At 43.5% G+C, this 16,467-nt stretch overlaps 1 protein-coding gene across 1 annotated transcript in view; it reads right to left on the bottom strand.

Annotated features, from left to right (window-relative positions):
* Positions 1 to 16,467, bottom strand: part of col5a2b (collagen, type V, alpha 2b) — a 338,815-nt gene that overhangs the window by 159,633 nt on the left and 162,715 nt on the right. The window contains exons 6-9 of the mRNA XM_072477992.1: positions 14,065 to 14,118; positions 9,881 to 9,982; positions 6,620 to 6,697; positions 105 to 149 (exon numbers count right to left, since the gene is read on the bottom strand). Of these exons, the coding sequence (XP_072334093.1) occupies positions 105 to 149; positions 6,620 to 6,697; positions 9,881 to 9,982; positions 14,065 to 14,118 (279 nt within the window). The remainder of the gene's footprint in view (positions 1 to 104; positions 150 to 6,619; positions 6,698 to 9,880; positions 9,983 to 14,064; positions 14,119 to 16,467) is intronic.

Raw genomic sequence — 16,467 nt, forward strand, 5'->3', positions numbered from 1 at the left:
CAACTTTAGTTCACATGAGTGAATCCATGGCAGCCTAAGCATAAATTGTTGCCCTTTCTGTCACTGATTGGAATAGACTAATGAGATTAATCAAAAGTGCTTACTGATGGTCCCATGGATCCTGGAGGTCCTCTTGACCCAACTTCACCCTGGAGAATAAAGCAACAACAATAAACAGGAATGAAACAAATGAAATGAGTATTGATTCTGTCTTGAGGTTTATCACACAAGTTAGTACTTCCATAGCATTCTTCATTTGGATTATTTATCTGTTAGTCTTCTGAAGTTATAAGATAGCAATGGAGTCCTCTACCAGGAAGAATTAAATACAAGTGTAGCTGATAAATGATTATGCTAATTCAGAGGGTGAGCTATTTCAGTCAGCCTGATCCATTCTGGACTGAACTGATGGAAATTTGGTGGCAAGGCATTAAATTAGTTGATGCAGCACAATGAACAGATAAGACAATGATGGGAGGGATGTTATAATCTTCTTTGCAATTGTGTCTTATTACGATAAGGATTCATCTAGTCAATCCGATTTTCAGGCAAATTCACTGGCTTTACATCCAAAGCTACCATTTCCAGGACAACTGCTGGAGATGTGAACATTTAGGGCAGATAAGAGAGTATTGTGACTGGAGGATGGGGCTCACCATTGTCTAATAGGAGATTCTGTGGGAACGAGAGAGACTCGCGGTTGGTGTGTTGCCTCCCAGGTGCCAGGGTGCGTGATGTCTTGGATCGTGTTTTCGGGATCCTTAAGGGGGAGGGGGAGCAGCCCCAAGTCGTGGTCCACATGGGTACCAACGACATAGGTAGGAAAAGGAAGAGGGATGTAAGGCAGGAATTCAGGGAGCTAGGATGGAAACCTAGATCTAGGACAAACAGAGTTATTATCTCTGGGTTGTTACCCGTGACACGTGATAGCGAGATGAGGAATAGGGAGAGAGAAGAGTTGAAAACGTGGCTGCAGGGATGGTGCAGGAGGGAGGGTTTCAGATTTCTGGATAATTGGGGCTCATTCTGGGTTCGGTGGGACCGCTACAAACGGGATGGTCTACACCTGGACCAGAGGGTTACCAATATCCTGGAGGGGAAATTTGCTAATGCTCTTCGGGAGGGTTTAAACTAGTTCAGCAGGGGCTTGGGAACCTGAATTGTAGCTCCAGTATACAGGAGGTTAAGAGTAGTGAGGTCGTGAGTAAGGTTACAAAGTTGTAGGAGTGTACCGGCAGGCAGGAAAGTGGTTTAAAGTGTGTCTACTTCAATGCCAGGAGCATCCGGAATAAGGTGGGTGAACTTGCGGCATGGGTTGGTACCTGGGACTTCAATGTTGTGGCCATTTCGGAGACATGGATAGAGCAGGGACAGGAATGGTTGTTGCGGGTGCCGGGTTTAGATATTTCAGTAAGCTCAGGGAAGGTGGTAAAAGAGGGGGAGGGGTGACATTGTTAGTCAAGGACAGTATTACGGTGGCAGAAAGGACGTTTGATGAGGACTCGTCTACTGAGGTAGTAAGGGCTGGGGTTAGAAACACGAAAGGAGAGGTCACCCTGTTAGGGGTTTTCTATAGGCCTCTGAAAAGTTCCAGAGATGTAGAGGAAAGGATTGCAAAGATGATTCTGGATAGGAGCGAAAGCAACAGGGTAGTTGTTATGGGGACTTTAACTTTCCAAATATTGACTGGAAACGCGATAGTTCGAGTACTTTAGATGGGTCCGTTTTTGTCCAATGTGTGCAGGAGGGTTTCCTGATACAGTATGTAGATGGGCCAACGAGAGGAGAGGCCATATTGGATTTGGTACTGGGTAATGAACCAGGACAGGTGTTAGATTTGGAGGTAGGTGAGCACTTGGTGATAGTGACCACAATTCGATTAAGTTTACTTTAGTGATGGAAAGGGATAGGTATATACTTCAGGGCAAGAGTTATATCTGGGGGAAAGGCAATTATGATTCAATGAGGCAAGACTTAGGATGCATCGGATGGGGAGGAAACTGCAGGGAATGGGCACACAGGAAATGAGGAGCTTGTTCAAGGAACAGCTACTGCGTGTACTTGATAAGTATGTACCTGTCAGGCAGGGAGGAAGTGGTCGAGCAAGGGAACCGTGGTTTGCTAAAGCAGTCGAAACACTTGTCAAGAGTAAGAAGGAGGCTTATGTAAAGGTGAGACATGAAGGTTCAGTAAGGGCGCTCGAGAGCTACAAGTTAGCTAGGAAGGACCTAAAGGGAGAGCTAAGAAGAGCCAGGAGGGGACATGAGAAGTCTTTGGCAGGTAGGATCAAGGATAACCCTAAAGCTTTCTGTAGATATGTCAGGAATAAAAGAATGACTAGGGTAAGAGTAGGGCCAGTCAAGGACAGTAGTGGGAAGTTGTGCTTGGAGTCCAAGGAGATAGGAGAGCTGCTAAATGAATATTTTTCGTCAGTATTCACACAGGAAAAAGACAATGTTGTCGAGGAGAATACTGAGATTCAGGCTACTAGACTAGAAGGGCTTGAGGTTCATAAGGAGGAGGTGATAGCGATTCTGGAAAGTGTGAAAATAGATAAGTCCCCTGGGCTGGATGGGATTTATCCTAGGATTTTCTGGGAAGCTAGGGAAGAGATTGCTGAGCCTTTGGCTTTGATCTTTAAGTCATATTTGTCTGCAGGAATAGTGCCAGAAGACTGGAGAATAGCAAATGTTAGCCCCTTGTTCAAGAAGGGGAGTAGAGACAACCTCGGTAACTATCGACCAGTGAGCCTTACTTCTGTTGTGGGCAAAATCTTGGAAAGGTTTATAAGAGATAGGGTGTATAATCATCTGGAAAGGAATAATTTGATTAGAGATAGTCAACACGGTTTTGTGAAGGGTAGGTCGTGCCTCACAAACCTTATTGTGTTCTTTGATAAGGTGACCAAACAGGTGGATGAGGGGAAAGCAGTTGGTGTGGTGTATATGGATTTCAGTAAAGCGTTTGATAAGTTTCCCCACGGTAGGCTACTGCAGAAAATACGGAGGCATGGGATTCAGGGAGATTTAGCAGTTTGGATCAGAAATTGGCTAGCTAGAAGAAGACAAAGGGTGGAGGTTGATGGGAAGTATTCAGACTAGAGTACAGTTACTAGTGGTGTACCACAAGGATCTGTTTTGGGGCCACTGCTGTTCGTCATTTTTATAAATGACCTGGAGGAGGGCGTAGAAGGATGGGTGAATAAATTTGCAGATGACACTAAAGTCGGTGGAGTTGTGGACAGTGCGGAAGGATGTTACAAGTTACAGAGGGACATAGATAAGCTGCAGCGCTGGGCTGAGAGGTGGCAAATGGAGTTTAATGCAGAAAAGTGTGAGGTGATTCATTTTGGAAGGAATAACAGGAAGACAGAGTACTGGGCTAATGGTAAGATTCTTGGCAGTGTGGATGAGCAGAGAGATGTCGGTGTCCATGTACATAGATCCCTGAAAGTTGCCACCCAGGTTGAGAGGGTTGTTAAGAAGGCATACGGTGTGTTAGCTTTTATTGGTAAAGGGATTGAGTTTCGGAGCCATGAGGTCATGTTGCAGCTGTACAAAACTCTGGTGCGGCCGCATTTGGAGTATTGCGTGCAATTCTGGTCGCCGCATTATAGGAAGGATGTGGAAGCATTGGAAAGGGTGCAGAGGAGATTTACCAGAATGTTGCCTGGTCTGGAGGGAAGATCTTATGAGGGAAGGCTGAGGGACTTGTTCTTTGTTCTTTGAATGTCTCAAAGGAGGAAACTGAGGTAGAGAGGTGAAGAGTTGTACAGAGGGAATTCCAGAGCTTGGACCCTGAACAACCGAAGGCAGGGCCACCAATGGCGGAGCAATCATGATTGTGAATGCGCAGGAGGTCAGAATAAGAGGAGCCCGCACAGGTATCTCGGAGGGTTGTGGAACTGGAGGAGCTTATAGAGATAGGAAGAAGCAAGGTCATGAAGGGATTTGAAACCAACGTTAACTGAGGGCTAAATGTGGAGACTAGCCAGGAATACTTTGGAACATTCGAGCCGAGAGGTATCAAAGGCACGGATGAGGGCTTCAGCATGAGGTGGCTGAGATGGGACTACGTTAAGCAATGCTATGGAGGTGGAAATAGGCAGTCTTGGATATGACATGAATATGATGTCAGAAGCTCATTTTATGATCAAATATGATATCAAAGTTGCAAACAGACTGGATTAATCTCTGACATTTGCAATGTAAAGGGATGAGTCACTAGTTAGGGAGCAGAGTTTGGGGTGGGGACCAAAAACAATGGCTTCAGTCTGCCCAATACTGAATTGGAGGGCTTTTCAGCAAAGCAGTCTGATAATAACAGTGGAAGAGTCGAGAGGATGATTGAGAGGTAGAGTTGGGTGTTGTCAGCTCTCACACATGTGAAAAACAATACCATGCCTTCTGATGATGTCATGAAGCGAGCAACTTGGAGATGAGAATTAGTGGAGTGTTGGGAGGGAGGGAGGGTGCGAGGAATGGCCCCTGGGGGACACCAGAGGTAGTGGTTCAGGTACAGAAAAATAAACTATTGTAAATTATTCACTTTCTATGCTTAGATAAATAAGGATGGAACAACGCACGAACAGTCTCGCTCAACCCATGGACTGTGGAGAGGCTCTGGAGGAGAATAGTGTGGCCAACTGTGTCAAAGGCTGGAGACAAGTCGAGAAGAATGAGGAAGGAAAGTTTACCTTTGTCACAGTCACTTAAAATGTCAGTTCTAACTTTGGTGAGAACATTTCCATACTGTGGCAGGGAAGGTAGGAATTAGACTTGCCTCAGTTTTTATTGTCATCTAAACTTAATTAAGTTGGCATGGTCTCCAAATCCTGCGATTTGAAATCAATGGACCTTAATTTTGATGGACTCTCTGAATAGTCTAAACAGCCCTGAAGGCTTTGGACACGGCAGCTTGAATGTTCCAATTGGAAAACACCTCTGTTTGGATGGGCCATCCACTTTTTCTGTAAATGCCTCCCTGATCTAAAGCCAGTTTTTCTGGTCATGGGTACATCTGAATGTTGAGGTGGGCTCTCCACTCTACATAAATGAATCAGCTCAGACTGACGTCAGGGACTTGCTGCGACAGGACCCATAAACATGATAAAGAGACTGTTGTGGTGTCTGCATGCCATTGAAATGTAAAGTTGCTCGGCAGAGCAAAGGTTAATGTGGAACTGGAGAATTGTGCTGTCTATGGTATGGTGTGTAGAGTTTGATGTAACAAACTCAGAGAACAGTCTAGGGAGAACACTCTATAAGCAACCAGCTTGCATGGTAGCAGCACCATGCAAAACAGTAACCTGGGGTCTATAAACAGTTAATGACTAATGAACATACGAACATACAAATAAACAGTTCATGTTTCAACATAAAAGTCTCAAGACCTCCTCATTCAGACATCTAAAGAACAGATATTACAACAAAGACTGTCACAAAATGTCCTTCAGAATAATATTGGAATGATTATTCCTGCTGCACTGATAGTGCAAGTATACGTCCTCACTGACTGACAATGCTAAGCATCCATGCCTGATCGGCTGCCCAAACCACCAGTTTGAAGTAAACTGCAAGAAGTACAGTAAACGGCAAACTTCCTGTATTTTCATTTCGTTTTCATGGTCTTGCCCAACAGGAAATGGAGGTGTGGATCCTTCATGCCTTGTAATATCATGATCAGTTAAGCAAGGTTAAGACAGAGCATAGCTTGGAGTGTGGCAATCAAAAACGGCAGCGCTGATATCAGATCATCATTGCACCCTGATTGAGTTCATAATCTGTTCTGCACACTGCCAGCAATCATTAGTTATGCACTCAAATTCCTTTGCCAAGGTTCTATCCAGTGCATTTCCCACAGCAAGTGTGTAATGTAGAGTGGAGCTGAGTCCACAAAGATCAGCCATGATCTCGTTAAATGGCGGAGCAGGCTCGAGGGGCCAGATGGCCTACTCCTGTTCCTAGTTCTTATGTTCTTATGTTTGTCGATCTCAGGTATCATTTTTGACTATTAGGAGGCTGCATAGTGCCAAAAAACTGAATGCTACTAAGTCCAATTTCTCCCCCTACAAATTTGTTTCGGAAATGTGTGAACTTGTTAATTGTTTTTTTCTGTTAATTGCAGTTTTTGAATATATATTTGGAAAGTTAATGCTACAGACTATTTTTTCAAAATTTATTGACTTCTCATGTCTCCATCTAAATATATTTACCATGATTTGAATGACTGTCCACTGGCAGGAATATTCGATTTGATATAATCATACATTAATATCGCATATAATAATATGTGCTGACTGGATTACATTAACGCAACTGCAGATATAATGAATTTCAAAAAGGTTCTGAAACTTTGTCATAGGTTTCTAATGCTTATATACAAATTTTCAAAGACTTCCAACATTGGACACTTTTATAAATGCCTACTTCCACAACCATATTGTATGTTTGGTAGACAGGGGTTGTTTCCAATATCATAGATAATTAAAGCATATTTCTTTTTTACCGAGTTTTATTTATTCTCACAGAACAGATCGTGCAATGTATTCTGTGCCATAACCAAAGCAGTCCTATCATATATTGACCACTTAATAAAAGATTTTTAAAATCCGTCTTACCATAGACCCGGGCACCATTCCTAAATGGCCACGCAAACCTGATTTCTCATCACCTCCAGCTATTTGAGACACAAGTTGCTGCAAGACAGAAGCAGGAGTGAAAATCTGCTACATGTAGAAGTGGTCAGAAATTATAGCTGAATGAAAAAGAATAATAAAATATACTTGAGGAAGAAGGCTTAATAAGTTAAATCTAACAGTTGCTGGTGTGTTTTGAGTCTCCTACATGGAGATTCATGTAGGAGCACATGCCATTGTTCTCTTGGTCAAAATCTTTCAGCTGCTCCCACTAACAGGATCTTCCACCAACATCAACTCCCCATTGTGGGTTACCCAGCAGTGGAGGGTGTGAATAAAAGGAAAACCCGTTGACAGTGGTGGGACCAGAAGATCCTTCATAAGATGTGCAGGTTAGGTGGATTGGCCATGCTAAAGTTGCCCCTTAGTGTCCAAAGATGTGAGGCTATGTCTGGAGGAAGTGTCTAGTTTTACGACGATAAAATCGGCAATGCCCCAGCATCAACCCTCTGACCGGTGAGGGGCTAGCAGCTGTGCAACGTAAAACACACGGCCTTCACAAAATAAACGGCTGGAGAATTGCCGGGTCCGTGGCCGCAGTGGTGGAGCTGTACAACATGGCGCCGGCCACGCGCGGACCCAACCTGCCAGATAATGACCTCCTGGACACCCCTCGCCAAAGCCACCCCCCACCATTCCCCCCAATGCTCTCCGAAGCCCCCCCGGACAGTGGCATGGCTCCCGCCGCGGCTGTGGTGGCGCTGGAGACAGTCCGCAGCCGCCATGCCGGGTTCACAAAAACTGAGAGCACAAGTGAACCGCGCCATTGGGAACTCGGCCCATCGGGGTCAGAGCATCGGGGGAGGGCCTTCTGGTAGCGACCGGAAGCCCAACGGCATGGGGCGTACTCCATGATGATGCCGTTTTGGAGGGGGCGGCGCATCGAAAAACAGGCACTGCCCCCAATTCGGATGTAAACAGGGATTTTCCTCCCGATCACCGAATACACTATCGGCGTCGGGCAAAGGAGAATCTCACCCCACATTTTTTAGCCTAAATACCATGGCGTTGACTTTTACATGACATTGACTTTTGTACAAATATATACTACAGTGAAATGAAACAGTTTCTTAGGGCTCTAACTCTTTTAAACAACGAATGCCATTCTCCACAACTAGAAACTAATATAATCTGATGAAAAAAATGTCAATGTGGAAAATTCTTATGAATGTCAGGTGGTTTGGTGTGAAAAATGTATCAACATGTATATATGTAATAATATTGCTTCAGAGTGGATGCAATACAGTGAACCTCTGCTGCATAAAAAAAGTAAAGAAAACAATTAGTACCCATCTATGAATAGCACTTTATAGAAACTAGAGATCCAGCTGGTTTATAAGTTCAGCACACTGTTGGTAGTTCCAAAATCACTAGTTTTATTGTGGCTATCATTTTGTAGATGAATAAACATGTTCTGGAGCATTTTCTGCCAAAAATTATGGAAGCCATTTTTAATAAAAAAACAAAACCAGTATTATTGGAAGCCAATCAGATTAGCCAAGTAGACAGTTTTAAATGTGAGACAATTAAATAATAAGTAATTCATTAAAATATATGTTAGAAAGGCTGGCAATATAATTTGTAACACAAAGATTTATAACATTTATATTTATAAACATATTATTAACACTTAATTATTAATACAGACTCTGAAAGTGCTGTAAGAATAACTATCTTGTGTACTTCTCAGGCCAGATAATAAAAAGATATAAGATGACTTGTTAAATTTGACAACAATGAATGATTTTCACTTCATTCATTTCAAAAGACCCTTATTTAAGGGGCCTCAGCTTTAAATGACAGACAGCTATGTTAACCAACTATTGGTCGGCACTCAGCCTACCTCAAGGTCGGAGATCTGTTTTGGGAAGAAGCATTGGCTGAAAGCTGAGACAACGTGAGTTATTAGCTAAAAACCAATGGGTTAATTATTATTACATTATTGACAAGTTTTAGACCAATTAGCTATTTTCCAACAATTAACTAAGGTAGCCTTCCAATTGTAAGTTTTAAAAAAAGTGTCTCGAGAAGCCATTGATGACAGACTGGAAACGAGAGAGAGAAGAGAGAAAGAAAGAGAGAGAAAGAGAATTGTCATTAATGTTTTTAAAGTTAAACTTTCTCCTTTACTGTTAATTGCTATTAATTGACACTTTTCCTTTTATATTTCTGATGTGTTACTTCTTTAATGGTTAATAAACTTTTGAATTCATCACTGGAAGTTATCTTGCGATATGGTTAAGTCTCTAGAACATGATGTGATTTACAATTGTGGGACGGCGGGGGCGGGCTGTGGTTCTTGTAACAAGTGATTCCCATAAATCTTGGTTCACCATAAATCAAAAATCTTATAATACTCTCCAATCATCATTTTTTTTTACACATCTGTAGTTAAAACATACACCAATAAACTGCTTGAATGAAATGTCCAATTCTTTACATATAAAACATACAGAAAGTGTCATCATCTAAGTACATATACTTGTACTGCTGTATTACTGTAATGCAAAGATAGTGCTGAAAAAGTGCAGTCAAATGAGATGAAGGTTCTTCTTTGCTTGAACCTGTCTATCTTGAGAGTTCTCACTGTCATTGTAAATAGACCGGAGAATTTGAAACTCACGGCAAATTTGGGAATATCAAAAATATGAAAGACATGAGGACCCATCTACATTTCCCAATAATTTCAGTTACGTTCTGTGGAGATCCAATGACAATCACTCCACACACGATCTTGAGTATTGCTGAAAAAAGACATGCTGTGGAAGCTTTTCATCTTGTACCCATCAGGACAGACAAAAGAATGCCAAATTTCAAAAGGAACAACAATTTATACTGTGTGAGAAAATGGGTTCTGATTGGTTGGCAAGCCGGTTCTGATGGGCCAAGCTACTACCATGGCGAATGCACCAGGTACCTATTGTCTCTCATAGATGTGTTTATTCAAAAAAGTTGCAATGTTTTGACATATTTCTTATGCCTGCAGAGGACAGGTCCCTGCATATTGATATATGTATCTTCTGGCAAGTGTAAGTGAGACACATGTATACTAATACATGTGACAATAATAAATCAAATCAAATCAAAGACACAGTGCGAGCCCAACTGATAGCCTTAAACTGGTTATTAATGTAATTCATAGCACCTTCAAGAAAAAGCCGAGTTATGCTTTGAAATACTTACACCTGGATATCCAGGATGAGTGGTCTGTCCCGGTGGACCAGGAGGACCAGGTTCTCCAGGAATTCCAGGCACACCATCACTTCCAGGCGGACCACCAACACCCTATAAACAAAATGTTTTCCAAGAATTAAATAAGGTCTCAGGAAAAGTTGCAAAGCAATGATTAAATTCCAGGTTTGCTTTGTCTCATCTCGTATGAATTCGCTCTATCCCTGAACTATAGCACAGAAATTGTCAATTGCCAACCAGTATGTTGCTTTACGCACAAAATCAACCATAGGACAAATAAAGAAAATCTAATTTTTGGGCAGATAATCTACTCCAGTGTTTTCACTGTTGTACAGTGTGTTGACAGGATGCAAATAACTACTTTCCTACAAGTAGAATTGTTGCTGTGGCTCTCAGTTAGAGAGTGTTATACATTTTTAAAATTCATTGAGCGGATGTGGGTGTCACTGGTTGGGCCAGCATTCAATGCCCATCGCAAATTGCCCTCAAGAATGTGGTAGTGTGCTGCCTTTCTGAGCCATTGCAATCCATGTGGTGTAGGTATACCCACCATATTGTTGGGGAGGGCGTTCCAGGATTTTGACCCATCAACAGTGAAAGAATGGTGGCATATTTCCAAGTCAGGGTGGGTGAATGACTTGGTGGGGAGCCTCCAGATGATGGTGTTCCCATGTGTCTCCTGTCTTTGTCCTTCTAGATAGTAATGGTCGTAGATTTGGGAGGTGATGTCTAAGGATGTGAGTTTCTGCAGTACATCTTGTAAATGGTACACAGTGCCATTGTCCATCAGTTTGTGGATGGGGTGCCAATACTTTCTCCTGGTTGGTGTCAAACTTGTTCAATGATTTAGTAGCTGCACTCATCCTGGCAGATTTCTGACCTGTGCATTGTAGATGGCGGACAGACTTTGGATATTCAGGAGGTGAGTTACTCTCCGGAGCATTCCCAGCCTCTGACCTGCATATGAGGTCCTGGTATTTATAGGGCTCGTCCAGTTAAGTTTCTGGTCAATGGTAAGCCCCAGGATATTGATAGTGAGGGATTCAGTGATGGTAATGCTGTTGAGTGTCAAGGGGCGATGGTTAGATTCTCTCTTGTTTGTGATGGTCTTTGCCTGGCACTTGGGTGGTGTGAATGTTATTTGTCTCTTGTCAGTCCAAGCCTGGATATTGGACATGGACTACTTCAGTGTCTGAGGAGTTAAGAATGATGCTGAACATTGTGCAATCATCAGCAAACATCCCACTTCTGACCCTATGATAGAAGAAAGGTCATTGATGAAGCAGCACTTGGTTGGGCCTAGGGCGCTACCTTGTCCTGGGACTGAGATGATTAATCTCTCATAACTCACCAACTCCTCAATATAAGATAATTTTTTTACAATTTTATGATTTTTATGTTATTCTGATATATTTTCTTGAAAGCATGATTACTTTAAGTTGTGACTATTTTCTAGTTATTGTATTGTCCAAACAGGAGTGACCAGAAATGAGTTGTAAATATTCATAAACTGGTGGAACAAGGGAACAGAGGGGCATTACTTTATTTCATATGTAAGTCCGTACTTCTATCCATTTTAATATCACTCAACTATCCTCAGAAAATATCACAAGGCGGCACCATGTAAAACCATCACCTCGGTAATAACAGTGATTTGGAAAAGGAGTGGCGGGAGTGGTGGAGGGATGGATTTAGCAACTAGAAGACACAAATCTCATTGGAAGACCTCATTTAATTTTTTTGCATGGGCTCTACATGGGTTTTTCGCTGCAGCCAACCAGATTGAATGGCTGGTTGACTGCTGGGCAGGAAGGCAATCTGCTTCCTGCCACAACAGGTCAAAGTCAATTGCGGATGAGTGGCTCAGATGTTGGTTGTAAAGGAGGTTGAGGTCAGGGAGTGAGTTGGAAGTCACGGGCCTGGTTGATGCCAAGACAGGCTTTCAATACTCCATAGTGACACTCTAGGCCATACCTGACACGAAGCGCAGACTCAGCCTTATTTTTGTCTTAATTCTCAATAAGATACACACTCAGCTCCTGACCTCCTTACAGTGTCAGTCCAAACATGGAGAAAAGAGCCGAACTGAAGAGTTTAGGTAAAAGTGACCTCCCATGAAATCAAGGCAGCACTTGACCAAATGTGGCAACAAGGAGCACCAGCAAAACCAGCAAGTAAAGAGGGCAGCATGGTACCATAGTGGTTAGCACAGTTGCTTCACAGCTCCAGGGTCCCAGGGTCGATTCCCGGCTAGGTCACTGTCAGTGCGGAGTCTGCACGTTCTCCCCGTGTGTGCGTGGGTTTCCTCTGGGTTCTCTGGTTTCCTCCCATAGTCCAAAGATGTGTGGGTCAGGTGGATTGGCCATGCTAAATTGCCCTTAGTGTCCAAAAAATGTTAAGTTGGGGTTACTGGGTTATGGGGATAGGGTAGATACGTGGGCTTCAGTAGGGTGCTCTTTGTAAGGGCCGGTGCAGACTCGATGGGCCGAATGGCCTCCTTCTGCATGGTAACTTCTATGATAAAACTGGAGTCAATGGGAATTGGGAAGAAAACTCTTCACTGGTTGGAGTCATCTGGCACTAAGGAGGTTAGGGTTGTTGGAGGCCAATCATCTCAGGCCTAGGACATCACTACAGGGTAGTATTCCAGGCCCAACCATCATCAGCTGCTTCATCAATAACCCTCCCTCCGTCATTTGCAACTCTTCAGATACTGCAGCAGTCTATGCTCACTGGACAACATTCAGGCTTGGGATGATAAGTGGCAAGCTAAATTTGTGTCACACAAGTGTTAGGCAATGACTATCTCCAACAAGAGAGAATCTAACCATTGCTCCTTGACAATCAATTACATCACTAAAATGGAATCCCTGATTATCAACATCCTGGGGGTTACCATTGACCAGAAACTGAATTCAACTAGCCTTCTGAATACTTTGGCTAGAGGCTGAGAATTCTGCAGAGAATAACTCACCTTCTGACTCACCAAAACCTGTCCACCATCTACAAGGCACAAGTCAGGAGTGTGATGGGATACTCTCCACTGATCTGGATAAGTGCAGCTCCAACAACACTCAAGAAACTCAACACCATCCAAGACAAAGCAGCCCTTTTGATTGGCACTCCATCCACTCACTCCACCACTGACAGACAGTGGCAGTTGCGTATACCACCTACAGAATGCACTGCAGCAACTCACAAATTGTCCTGCTACAGCATCTTCCAAACCTGCGACCTCTAGCACCTAAAAGGACAAGGGCAGCAGATGCATAGGAACACCCACCACCAACAAGTTCACCTCCAAGCCACACACCATCCTGACTTTGAATTATATTGCTGTTCCTTCACTGTTATTAGATTAACATCTTTGAACTCCCTTCCTAAAAGCACCGTGGGTCTACCTACCACACATTGACGGCAGCCGTTCAAGAAGGCAGTTCACCACCACCTACTCAAGGGCAATTAATGACAGCAATAAAAATACTGGCCAAGCCAGCAATGCCCATGTCCCAATGAAGAATAGTGGAGAAATTTGTTCCCTATAAAGGTTGTGAGGCTTTGGAATTCTTTCCCGTAGATGATTGTGGATGTTTTATAATTCAATATATTTAAGGCTGAGATAGATAGTTATTTTGGTCTCTCAGAGAATCAAGGGATCTGGGGAGAGGGCAGGAAAGTGAGTTGAAGCCCAAGGTCAGCGGAGCAGATCTCAACAAATCATGTTGTCTGCTCCTGCCTCCTGCTTGAATTTCTTGGCCGAGATTCTCCGAAATCCTGGCCAAGGGTTGACGCTGGCGTCAAAACCGGCGCGAGCGACGCCGGCGACAACGGGCCACTGGGCACAGTCATTCTCCCCTTCCTTTGGGGGCTAGTACGGTGCCAGAGTGCTGTGCGCTCCCCCGGCGATTCTCCAACCCGGCGCAGGATCGGACAATCCCTGCAAATATCTTCTTATAAATTATCTCTCCACTTTCTATGCTAAATGTTTTTCTAGCTTTTCTCAGTCTGTTCCAATGTCATGCCTGTAACATTAGGGCAATTTTGTCATTTCTTAATACATATTGGATGTGAAATTAATCCAACCATCATAGTTGAGTCTCTTCAAGCTATTGCCATGATACAAATCACATGCTCTGTCTATTCTGTGGGTTGAAAAGAGTCATATCATTACTCACAAGTGGACCCTTTGGCCCTTCCATGCCCCTTGGTCCTTGTGAACCTGGTGGTCCCTGTAAAAATAAACAAGATTTATTGTAATGAAATAAGAAGATCCATGTTGAGGATAATATGTCGGAAATAACAACAGATGAAAAAGGATTGACATCAGTCTGGTTCCATTTCTGCCATCCTTCCAGATGCAATGTAATGAGTTATTAACTAATAACAGCAAATTAATCTTTGATCAACTAATCTACATTATACCGAGACAAAATACAAGGAAAGTCCAAGTGGAGGAGAAATTTGCACACCAGGGGCGGGATTCTCCGACCCCCCACTGGGTCGGAGGATCCCCGGGGGGGGGGGGGGGGCGGCGTGATTCCCGCCCCGCCGCTCTGACGCCGGCTGCCGTATTCTCCAGCGCTGGTTTTCAGTCGGGTGCAGGGATCACGCCGCGCCGATCGTAGCCCCCCTGGCAATTCTCCGGACCCCGATGGGCCGAGCGGCCGTCCACTTTTGGCCAGTCCCGCCGGCGCGAAATGGACATGGTCCCACACGACGGGACCTGGCTGGTAGGTCAGCTGGTGCGGTCCTCGGGTACGCCAACCCATCCGCCGCCGGCCTAGCACCCGGAAGTGTGGAGGATTCCGCAACTTCCGGTTGGCCCGACGCCGGAGTGTTTCGCGCCGTTCTTGGAACCGGCGTCGGGCCAATTCGCCGATTGTGGGAGAATCCCGCCCCTGAGGTTCAAAGGCACCTTTTCTTCCCGAATGTATTATAAATACTGCCCTTTTTTACGATCTTCATATTTTCCTTTCCATTCCAGATGAGAAATTTATGCTATCAGTATTTCTTTTACAATTTCTTCCAGATGCTCCCCACCTCCATTATATGTTCAAGCTGATGCATATTCTTGCATGTTTTTATTATCCATGCATCATTTTGGTGAATTTCTGAATGTTCTACTGCTGTTTATTGGTCTTTTGGAAGCAATCAGTTTCCAAAGGACCCAGGGCTCAATTAACATACGATCCTCATGATCCTTGCCCAGGAGCCCAATCAAATATGAGCCCAGGGTAAAACTGATCATAACACAGAAAAATTGCATTAACTGCTGGATCAAGTTCATTTATATGTAGCATGTTATGACATCACTGTCGTGTGTACATATCCGATGAAGCTTTTTGTGTTTTAATGGATTTGGGAGTTGCAGAATGTTCCGAATGAATACATCAGGTGCCAGGGGTCCAAGAATTCTTAACCTCACTCTAAAAAGGCCAGACGAAGGAAATAGTCAAAAATTTCCCTTTTGGTCCAGAGAACTTCACAAAAAAATCCAATGCAGTGAAAGGAATACTTTGAAAGTCATGCATTAAATGCGGAGTAAGATTTCTGCTTTTGGCGCAGTTAGCAAATGGGCACAAATTGCACTTCAAATGGCCCTGGGTTGCAGCAGTGAAGTTATGGTTCAAGTTACCACTCAAACTCATTTGCATTATCACATACGTAAAATCCTCCATGAACCAATTTGAGACAGCGGAAACGAGCCATGCTCATTACTTCACTGTAGGGATGGAGCACTTATTTGCTTGGGCAGGGCTGGCTTTAATGGAACTAAAATTTAGGAAAGATGTGACATGTGCTATCTTACTAAAATGCAATAAATGCAGTATGATGTCAAAACTATGGGACTCCTGAAGCACCTTTGTCGACCTACCTGACCTTAGTCTAAGTGCTTGGAGAACATAAATTACCTTACGTTATCTAATGTTTCAACATGAATTGTTATTTGACAACTCTGAATATGCATGTATCCAAACATGCAGAGTTCCCCAGTAAACAATATGGTTACAGCTCCAGTCAGACAGGAACCAAGCAGTACAGACAGGAATTCTGCTGGGCTCAAAGTCATCACCAGGAGTTTCAAATAATTAGAATACATGAGAAGGAAAGTTGAGGAGATCCTGTTCTGCAGTGCCTAGATCCCTGCCTCTGAGGCAGAAACTGTGAGTTCGAGTCCCACCCCAAGACTTGATGGCCAAGGAAGTGTATTCCAAGGAACACCGTCAAACAGGTTGAATGTCAACCTGCAAATCCTTCCAACACACCAATGACTGGCATTAAGAGTGGGAAAGACTCCAGGTTAGCTTTACTTGATGTGGACTGGTGCCCCTCAATAGATAAGGCCCTGGTGACAGACTAGCAACCTGTTCCAGGAGTTACTAACTATGGAAACAGACAAACATCTACCTTAATGCACTGCTAGGTGTGGGGAGAGAATTGAAATAAAGTACAGGTGATTGTCTTCATTTGTGTACCCTTTTTATCTATTTATTACATAGATCAGGCTTAAAATTGCCCTTCACCATTACTGTGCTCCACCTTTACAGTTTTGACACAAATTTTCAATTTAATATTTT

The sequence above is a fragment of the Scyliorhinus torazame genome, chromosome 2, assembly GCF_047496885.1.
Source record: "Scyliorhinus torazame isolate Kashiwa2021f chromosome 2, sScyTor2.1, whole genome shotgun sequence".
NCBI lineage: Eukaryota > Metazoa > Chordata > Chondrichthyes > Carcharhiniformes > Scyliorhinidae > Scyliorhinus > Scyliorhinus torazame.